The following is a 10,172-nucleotide window of genomic DNA, read 5'->3' on the forward strand; positions in this document are numbered from 1 at the left end:
TAGGATAAATTATAATTAAGTTCTTAAAATTTAATAAAATTTACAAATTAGTCCCTAGTATAAATTTGGTATCGATTTGGTCCTTAAATTTTATTTTCTTTAATAATTTAGTGCTCACATTTTACTTCTATTAACAAATTAATCTTAAAATTCACTTAATAAAAGTAAAATATAAGAATCAAATTGTTAATAATAAAATTTAAAAACTAAATTATTTATTGTGCTTTAGTACTGACTTCAGTTATTATGGATATCATGACTTTTATTTGCATTGTTTTTATATTTTATTTTTTTTATAACTTTAGGGGTGAGTTTTGTTGTACTTTATGATTTAATTATAATTTTCCATATATATATATATATATAGTAAACTAGGGTAAATTATAATTAAATTTCTGAAATTTAATAAAACTCATAAATTAGTCCCTAGTATAATTTTAGTATCGATTTGGTCCTTAAATTTTATTTTCTTTAATAATTTAGTATTCATATTTTACTCTAAAATTCACTCATTATAGAAATTGGTTTGTTAATAAAAGTAAAATGTAAGTATCAAATTGTTAATAAAAATAAAATTTAAAAATAAAATTATTTATTGTGCTTTAGTACTGACTTCAGTTATTATGGATATTATGACTTCTATTTGCATTGTTTTTATTTTTTATTTTTTTTATAACTTTAGGGGTGAGTTTTGTTGTACTTTATGATTTAATTATAATTTTCCATATATATATATATATATATATGGTAAATTAGGGTAAATTATAATTAAATTTCTAAAATTTAATAAAACTCACAAATTAGTTCTTAGTATAAGTTTGGTATCGATTTGGTTCTTCAATTTTATTTTCTTTAATAATTTAGTGTTCACATTTGACTTCTATTAACAAATTAATTCTAAAATTTACTTATTTTAAAAATTAGTTTGTTAATAAAAGTAAAATGTAAGAATCAATTTGTTAGTAAAAATAAAATTTAAAAACTAAATTATTTATTGTACTTTAGTACTGACATCAGTTATTATGGATATTATTACTTCTATTTGCATTTTTTTTTTTAACTTTAGGGATGAGTTTTGTTCAACTTCATGACTTAATTTTATATATATATATATATATATATATATATATATATATATATATGGTAAATTAATTTCCGGTATAAATCTAATAACAATTTGATCCTTAAATTTTATTTTTTTTAATAATTTGGTGCTCACATTTAACTTTTATTAATAAATTAATCCTTAAAATTCAGTCATTATGAAAACTAATTTGTTAATAAAAATAAAATATAAGAATCAAATTATTAATAAAAATAAAATTTAAGAATTAAATTATAGCCAAACGGGATTTAAATCTGTAAATTTTGTTAAACATTAGGATTTCATTATAATATATATATATATATATATATATATATATATATATATATATATATATATATACACACTAAAAAAAAGAAAAGAGTATTTAAATTATTTTTATTTTGCCTTAAAAAGTGATGTTTAGTTGATTAATCTGTAAAACTAAATCAAATATAAATGTTTAATTGTTCAATAAACATATGGTCAAATTGATAATATTTATTTGTATAACAATTTCAAAAATAGGTTTTATTTTTTCCAATAGAATTTACATAGAAATGTTCACATATAATTAAATAATATAAAATTTGATAAATTTTTAAAAAAAAAAGAACTAGAAGCTTCTTTTGCCATTTATAGAATGCCTTCTGTAAATTGTAATTGACCTTAAAAAAGCATGATTTAAAGAAACTCAATTAATCATATAAAATATATAAATTGATAGTAAATTATATATTTTAATAAATTTCTTCTTAAGAGAAAAAGTGTGATTTGAGAATAAAAACTTAAGCTTGAAGCAAAAATGTTGTTGATGGAGTTGAAGGTTGCCTCCAAGACTAGCAAATGAAGAAGTTTATCCAAAGCTGCCAACACATTCAATTGCATTCTAAGTTTTCATTTGCTTGTTATTTTGTAACAAAACACACTTGCCTGCCTATATATACAATTACATGAGATGACATATAACCATTCTTTCAAGTCAGAAATTCATCTTACTATTTCTTTCTCCACAAAGGATTAATTGCTTATTAAGGCCTAGAGCAATGGAGGTAAATCAAAAGTTTCTCCATGGAACACTTGAAGCTACAATCTTTGATGCAACACCTTATACACCCCCATTTCCCTTCAATGTAAGTATATATTCATTTTTTTTTTAAGTAGAAATACATATTTGACGGTTTGTGGTTAAAATTATTTTTTTTAAATCATTTTAGACGTTGAAAAAAATAATTTATAAAAAATTATTTTATTATTTTAGCTTTTTAATAATTAAAATTTATTAAATTTAATTTTAAATTATTTTTAATATTATCAAATTAATATATTTTAAAAAGTATTTCTTTAACAATAGTCTTAATAGAAATATTAAATAAACCCTAATTAAAATTCATTTAGTGTAGAACTGAATAGATAAAATATTAAAAAGATCAAGAAATACTTGAATTAATATTATTTTAAAAGTATTATGATTTTTTACTTGAAAATATAAATATAAATTTACATTTATTTTAATGTGTACTTATTTAAATGGACATTTAATTTATATAAGTTTCACTTATATATTTTAAAAATGAAAACAAATGTATAAATTAAAAAATTAATGATAAACATAGGCGAAGATAGATATTTAACTATTAAATTGTTGACTCATTATTTTCAATTATAAAAACGACTCTAATTTTATTTAGCTAAAAGTCATTAACAAATCTTCCAATTTTCTGTTTTTCAAAGTGTCTATTTGTAAATGGAAAGCCCACATATGTGACCATCAAGATAGACAAGAGGAAGGTAGCAAAGACAAGTCATGAACGAGATCGAGTTTGGAATCAAACCTTTCAAATTCTTTGTGCCCATCCTCTTGATTCAACCATCACCATTACTTTGAAAACAAAGTGCTCCATCTTGGGAAAATTCCATATTCAAGCTCACAAGATTGTCACCCAAGCAACCTTGATTAATGGTTTCTTCCCACTCATAATGGAAAATGGGAAGCCAAATCCTGAACTCAAGCTCAGGTTCATGTTATGGTTTAAACCAGCAGAACTTGGACCAACTTGGTCAAGAATACTCAGGAACAGTCAATTCCAGGGACTAAGAAATGCTTCATTTCCTCAAAGATCCAACTGCCTTGTCACACTTTATCAAGATGCTCACCATTGCACTACCTTTCAGCCTCCTCTTTCTCTTTGTGGGCCTCCAAGAAAGTTATGGGAGGATGTCTACAAAGCTATTGAGGGTGCAAAGCATTTAATTTACATAGCAGGTTGGTCTTTCAATCCCAGAATGGTGTTGGTAAGTGAAGCCCTACAACAACTACTTCATTTTCCTTCTGCTTGCATTGTCCCAATTGATTGAATCTTATATTTAACAATTTATGATAAACTAAACGTATGTGCAGGTTAGGGATCCTGAAACAGAAATACCACATGCAAGAGGAGTAAAGCTTGGAGAATTGCTGAAGCTGAAAGCGGAGGAAGGTGTAGCAGTGAGAATAATGGTTTGGGATGATGAAACATCCTTGCCAATCATCAAGAACAAAGGAGTGATGGGAACTCATGATGAGGATGCTTTTGCTTATTTCAAACACACTAAAGTAATATGCAGATTATGTCTAAGATTGCACCACAAGTTCCCTACTTTGTTTGCCCACCATCAAAAGACTATAACGATAGATGTTCGAACAAATAATGATTCCATAAATGATAGAGAAATCATGAGCTTTGTTGGAGGATTAGATCTTTGTGATGGCCGGTTCGACACAGAAGAACATTCTTTGTTTCAAACACTCAATACAGAATCGCATTGCTGTGATTTCTATCAGACAAATATTGCTGGAGCTAGCTTGCAAAAGGGAGGGCCAAGAGTGCCCTGGCACGATACTCATGCTTGTATTCTTGGTGAGGCTGCTTGGGATGTACTTACCAATTTTGAGCAAAGGTGGAGTAAACAATGTGACCCTTCTTTGTTACTCCCTACTATCTCCACACCAAATCTTGCACACCAAATATTACCCGTTTCTTCAAGCATTTCCAATGACAGAAATTGGGAAGTTCAAGTCTTTCGATCGATAGACCATGTTTCAGCAACCCAAACAGCGGGAAACTTAACCGTGGAGAGAAGTATCCATGAAGCTTATGTAGAAGCAATCAGACGTGCAGAGAGGTTTATATACGTTGAGAACCAATACTTCATTGGAGGGTGTCACTTGTGGGATAAAGATAGACACTGTGGATGCAGAAATTTGATCCCGATTGAGATAGCACTTAAGATAGTTAGCAAGATGAAAGCAAAAGAAAGATTTGCAGTGTATATATTGATTCCAATGTGGCCTGAAGGGGTTCCAGGGAGTGAGCCTGTGCAGGATATATTGCATTGGACTAGAGAGACAATGGCAATGATGTACAGGTTAATAGGGGAAGCATTACAAGAAAGCGGTGAGCTTGGCCACCCAAGAGATTACTTGAACTTCTTCTGCCTTGCTAATAGGGAAGAGGAGAGGAAGGAGGAATTTATGCCTCCATACTCACCCCATCCCTCGACACAATACTGGAATGCACAAAAGCATAGGAGGTTCATGGTTTATGTCCACTCCAAGCTCATGATAGGTTTCATATCAATATTATTGCCTCTCTCTTTCTTTACTATCTTCTTCTTTTCTTTTATAGAATTGACTCATATGAAAATTGGTGATCATTCGTTAAACATGTTATTGTTTTTGCAGTGGACGATGCATACATATTAATAGGATCTGCAAATGTGAATCAAAGATCAATGGATGGGCAACGTGACACTGAGATAGCAATAGGATGTTACCAACCAGAAAATGGTGGAAACAAGACTAGCCCTAGTGATATCCAAGCATACCGTATGTCATTGTGGTATGAGCATACAGGCCTAGCTGAAGAAATATTCCTAGAGCCCCAAAGCTTGGAATGTGTACAAAAAATTTATTCATTAGGGGATGCAATGTGGAAAATTTACAGCAGTGAACAAGTTGTAGACATGGAAGGTGTGCACCTAATGAATTATCCTGTGCATGTGACAATGGAAGGTCTTGTTGAGGATCTTGTTGATGGCAGTGGTAACTTTCCTGATACAAAAACTCCAGTGAAAGGCAGGAGGTCCAAGGTGCTTCCTCCTATTTTCACTACATAGGCCTGAATAGATAGCTAATTGTTTGATTAATCAATTACTAGGTCAATTCTATTTTATTTAATTTGGTAAAATTTGATTAGCTTGTACGTACATATCAATAATTGAAAGAAAATTATGAATGTAAAGCCTAAATGTCCCACCAACTTTATTATGATTTATGAAGAGTTTATATCCCATATTTGTTGGAAAACTACCAAATTGATTGATGCTGATTTTACCTATAAGATAAAAGAGAACACTAGGCGGACTGCTGGGACAATCTCTCCTGTAGCTAAGTTAGTATGAGTACTGTATAGAAAATAAAATTGACTAAAGAGAACAGTATCAAAGAGATTATTTAAATCAACCCACCTAATATTCTCTTGTATCTCATAGGTCCACACCTGCAAAAAATTCACCCATCAATTATTAATAGCAAGAGTACAATGATTACACTAATTAAAAAAAAATTGACATTTTATTGTATATTGAATATTATATAGAAAACAAGAAAAAAAAAAAAGATCTGATGCTTATCTTATGAAAAGCTTTTGAAGATTGTATGCAACAATTTTGATTTGCTTATAGCCACTGAAATGAAGATTCTGTGTAGTGTATTAAAACAAGACGATGTATAGAACATTATAAACAGATGATTTGATCAAAAGATGTGCATAGGAAATTAAAAATCTTATTATATTTAATGAGGTTGTAATTTAAAATTTAATTTTGAGATAATAAGTCATTATCATTATATTTTTCTTGAAATATAAGAAAATAATGTAATTCATAATTATGCATAAATTTTATTGGGGAATAACTGAGAATTATATATATCAGGTAGATAGAGCAATAGGCTGCCAACTTTTCAATAATTATCTTCAACAAACAGCTATAGATTTTGATAAAGAGGGGCCACCAATTGGCATATGCTTGCTTTATTCTATTGGCCAATGATAAATGCTTCCATTACTTATTCAATTATGCTACCTTATCTTCACCCATCTTTTTCTCAAAAAAATTTGGAGAGCACATTTGGATCTAACATTATTTTTCTTTCAATACAAAAATGGACTTAACTTGTAATAAATTTTAGAAAAAAAAAAGGATATCTTTATTCTCTTAAATCTTATTGCTCAATGCTCATATTTTTTTTATGAAGGGAATAAAATATTTATCAGATTTCATTTGTTTTATTAAAAATAATTTATATGTGAGAAAATATTTTTATAAAATAATATTATTTTATGTTGTTTGATACGATATTAAAAATTAATTAAATTAATTATAAAAATTAAATAAAAAATTATTAATTGGTCACTATTTTCGATGATCCAAAAGATTAAATGGCGCACAACAAAAACATTAGTGATAATTAAGTCAATATTGTGGAAAATGACTTTACGTCATTCTCCTAAAGAGTATTTTCCTTCTTAGTTAAAAATATGGCTGCTACTAGTAGTTACGGAATTGGCAAGTAACCTTGATTTCTGTCCTTTAAGATGGTAGTTGCAATTTGACAAAAATGACAAATTTCCTCTCCTCTTCTACCTATTGTTAATTTGTTATTTACAGATATGGAGTCAAGGAGGAGCGCCTTGGTATTCTCTTTCTTTCTTTTTCTCTCTTAGAAACCAAGGAAAAGAAAATAAAAATCTATCTTTTTCCCTTGAACATGTGGAAATGACGCAGAAGCAAGAAACCCATCAAGAGTTTTGTTGTTTCTTTGTTTTTCTAATCATTCACTCATAGATTAGCTAATCTTCGTTTTATCTTGGTTTTTGGTGTGAAAGGATGAGAGATCAAGCTACTTCACCCCAAGTGAAAGACTTTGTGCAGTGTTTAAAGGAATAGTAGAAACTGTGATCTTTAGTTTTCTTGGTTGTTTTAGTTTCCAGCATCTGCCTCCTAAGCACCATTACACCATCAATGACCTCAATCGCATTTCTAGCACAACTTTATGTTTGTATCTTTCCCTCAGTTAATATTTATGCGTTATTTTTGTGAGTGTTTGTTATGGTTTTCGATTCTGAGTTTTTATTTTTTTCAATTTTTTGGGGCTGATTTTGCAGTTACAGTGAATGAGGTGGAGGCGTTGCTTGATTTATTCAAGAAGTTGAGTAGATCAATTATTGATGATGGCCTTCTACACAAGGTCTCTCTCTCTCTCTCTCTCTCTCTCTCTCTCTCTCTCTCTCTCTCTCCCTCAATTCATAGGCCACCTCTTACCTGAATAAAGAACAAATTCTGTGATCCTGTGATAGAAGATACCCATATGTGCACTAAGAGTTGATGTGTTTGTTAAATTTAAATTCTCATCGTCTTATTTGTTTGGCCACGAGAAATGTGAATTTAATAAGTGACCACTTACCCATTCTCCGGTATAAGAAGGCTAGAAAGAAACATTTTTGGGTCTAGTGTTTCTTGGAGTTATAAGTATGGCCCTTCACATGGGTCTGCTAGAGTTTAGTGATCATAGCAATGTCATATTCTGTAAGCAGATTTTAATCCAGACAGATCATACTTGGCATCTTGGATATACTGGTTTGCTGTTTGTAACAGTACATGGTCGTAAATGGAAAACTCTAGGCAGCTGGCTATATATGCCAATGTGATCAAGAACTGATTTATGCTGGATTCCTTATATATCATTCTTGCCCTAACACTATTTTTTTTCTTTTCGTTCCTTTCTGAATTGAAGGAAGAGCTCCAGTTGGCCTTGTTAAGAACTCCTGCAGGCAAAAACCTTTTTCTGGACAGGGTAAATTCACCAATCTTTTCCATAGTCTTTTACCTTTTGATTACAATAAGCTGGTTCAGAGGCCAACCCTTTTTCACTTTTCTTCTAGATATTTGATCTTTTTGACGAGAAGAAAAATGGTGTAATCGAATTCGAGGAATTTGCTCATGCACTCAATGTTTTTCATCCTCGTGCCTCCCTGGAGGATAAAATTGACTGTAAGTTTTCAGGTGGAGGAACTATTCAGTTCATTTTCTGTGACCAAATCAAAGAAAACTAATGTTAAAATACATTGGTTTGTCTGTCCCTTGGGTTTTATGCAGTTGCATTTAGGTTGTATGATTTGAAAGACACTGGATATATCGAACGGGAAGAAGTGAGTATCTCTGTGTTGAGACATGTCCAGAACATGTATGGGTTAGTTTCAGAAATCAAATAATAATCTGGTTATACACAAGCAAAATCATACATTCTCCAGTAGCAGTTGCTGTGCAATTGTACCATTCTTGTAAGTTTAGCCATTAACTTCCAGTAGTTTTCAGGTCCGGCTAATGTTAAATGCCATTTTGCAAGAATCTGACTTGCAGCTTTCGGAGGAATATCTTGAAGCAATCATTGATAAGGTGAAGAAAGTTTTCGCTCGTTAAAACCAAGTAGTCTTTTTTCTTCCTTTTAATATCATCATCTTTTATTAAACGAAAGCTTCCACTTCTGGCTTTTCCCTGAAGTAGTGTACATTAACGGTGACTACTTTCTTTGCTCAGACATTTGCCGATGCCGACGCCAACAAGGATGGTAAAATTAACAAAGAAGAATGGAAGGAGTTCGTTATTCAAAACCCAACCCTTTTGAAGAACATGACTCTTCCTTATTTAATGTAACTTGTTTCCTTCCATGAATCCTCATTTCATTTTCTTTATGATCATGAGTTTGTTTTATTATTATTATTATTTTATACTCCTGATTATTTTGCAGGGACATCACCACAGTGTTTCCAAGTTTTATTTTCAACACTGAAGTTGATGACTGAAACCTTTAGTTACAATTTTCTTTCATGCTAAGCCAAAATATTGACGGCAAAATGTCAACAGAAAAGCCATTCTAATTCATCAGAAATGCTTTTCAGTAGGCAACAGCAGCTGGTCACTTCTTCAAATTTTAACACTGGTCATGCAGCCTTTCTTTTCCCTCATTATTTTGGTGGGGATAATATTTCATTAATTGAGGGTGGGTCTAATCAAAACACCCCATCTCTCCCTTGTATTCTTTCCACATTGGCAAATTTTATATTATTCTTCCATTACATTATATTCCATACGAAATTGTAAACATAAAAATACATATCAGCTATAGAATTTGAAGATATACACGTGTATGTGCAGGAAGTTACCATCAAGAAATATATACATCAGTTTAAAAAACTTCAAAATTGACATTGAAAAAGAATGTTACCATCAGAAACTACCAATCAAGTTACAGGAGAATCACAACAAATTAAAAATATACAAAGCCTAATCATTTGTTCTTGGTAAATTACTTTTTGTAGTTTTTTAAAACTAATTGTTTATGAAACAATAACACTTTTTCAATATCAAAAAGTAATGAAAATAATTCCCACAGAGGAAATTAACTTTCCATTTGTTGAAATGAGGATGTTGCTCCTATTATTCTCAGGGGTGAGCATTAATTGGTTAATTGGGTTCAAATTTTAGCAAAACTAAAATAACTGAAGTTTAATAGCATTAAAACTGAGGGTCTCTAAGAATGAGCTTTAGCTTGATGGTACTAGATTCATCTTTCTAGAGCTATAAATTAAAAACAAAATTGAAGAACAAATATGAGTAGTAAACTCTATTTCTCCTCAATTGCTATGTAAATGCAAATGGCATAAAAATTAAAATGTACTTAAAATAGACAAAAATAAAAAAAAGAAACATCAACCATACAAGAGAGCAGAACATAAAGTACTGACAGAACCCAAAAAGCAAAATAATCTGACAAGCCACAAATTCAAGGTTTATATATACACAATGCAATTCTCAGAGAATGACTTGGATGAAACAAAAAAACTTGGGAAACTTGAGCTTGATTATGATGTAAAATATAAGCTTGCCTAAGACTAAGAATGAGAATGGCAGTGGAAAAAGAGAGACAGCACTCCAAGATCGGTTGGTGGGCTAGTAGAGGGCACATGCAGATCAAGTGAGAGCG

At 30.4% G+C, this 10,172-nt stretch overlaps 2 protein-coding genes across 6 annotated transcripts; both read left to right on the forward strand.

The window, feature by feature from the left end:
• The first annotated feature begins 2,073 nt into the window (after positions 1–2,073).
• Positions 2,074–5,481, forward strand: LOC110642309 (phospholipase D alpha 4). Its single transcript, XM_058150575.1, has 4 exons — positions 2,074–2,217; positions 2,819–3,379; positions 3,486–4,692; positions 4,809–5,481. Exons 1-4 carry the CDS (start codon positions 2,131–2,133, stop codon positions 5,240–5,242), a joined length of 2,289 nt encoding a protein of 762 aa, XP_058006558.1. The 5' UTR covers positions 2,074–2,130; the 3' UTR covers positions 5,243–5,481.
• A 1,135-nt stretch (positions 5,482–6,616) lies between these two features.
• LOC110642307 (calcineurin B-like protein 10) lies at positions 6,617–9,324 on the forward strand. 5 transcript variants are annotated; one of them, XM_058150576.1, is made up of 9 exons: positions 6,639–6,822; positions 7,015–7,183; positions 7,294–7,376; positions 7,923–7,982; positions 8,071–8,179; positions 8,285–8,372; positions 8,497–8,584; positions 8,726–8,838; positions 8,937–9,324. In XM_058150576.1, exons 1-9 carry the CDS (start codon positions 6,799–6,801, stop codon positions 8,989–8,991), a joined length of 789 nt encoding a protein of 262 aa, XP_058006559.1. In that variant the 5' UTR covers positions 6,639–6,798; the 3' UTR covers positions 8,992–9,324. The 5 variants fall into 5 exon arrangements, with proteins under 5 accessions (XP_058006560.1, XP_058006561.1, XP_058006559.1 ...); XM_021794298.2 differs by having other exon boundaries at positions 6,640–6,822; positions 8,285–8,378; XM_021794300.2 differs by having other exon boundaries at positions 6,648–6,822; positions 8,285–8,337; positions 8,504–8,584.
• The last annotated feature ends 848 nt before the right edge of the window (positions 9,325–10,172 follow it).

This window comes from Hevea brasiliensis, chromosome 1, assembly GCF_030052815.1.
Source record: "Hevea brasiliensis isolate MT/VB/25A 57/8 chromosome 1, ASM3005281v1, whole genome shotgun sequence".
NCBI classification, from domain to species: domain Eukaryota; kingdom Viridiplantae; phylum Streptophyta; class Magnoliopsida; order Malpighiales; family Euphorbiaceae; genus Hevea; species Hevea brasiliensis.

What these genes read in the sequence shown, in the direction of transcription:
- LOC110642309 (XM_058150575.1), top strand. Translation starts at nt 2,131, where the DNA reads ATGGAGGTAAATCAAAAGTTTCTCCATGGAACACTTGAAGCTACAATC. An exon ending in CACCCCCATTTCCCTTCAAT is followed by an intron (nt 2,218 to 2,818) that starts GTAAGTATATAT and finishes TGTTTTTCAAAG; the next exon opens with TGTCTATTTGTAAATGGAAA. An exon ending in CCACTCCAAGCTCATGATAG is followed by an intron (nt 4,693 to 4,808) that starts GTTTCATATCAA and finishes TTGTTTTTGCAG; the next exon opens with TGGACGATGCATACATATTA.
- LOC110642307 (XM_021794298.2), top strand. Translation starts at nt 6,799, where the DNA reads ATGGAGTCAAGGAGGAGCGCCTTG. An exon ending in CATTTCTAGCACAACTTTAT is followed by an intron (nt 7,184 to 7,293) that starts GTTTGTATCTTT and finishes CTGATTTTGCAG; the next exon opens with TTACAGTGAATGAGGTGGAG. An exon ending in ATGATGGCCTTCTACACAAG is followed by an intron (nt 7,377 to 7,922) that starts GTCTCTCTCTCT and finishes TCTGAATTGAAG; the next exon opens with GAAGAGCTCCAGTTGGCCTT.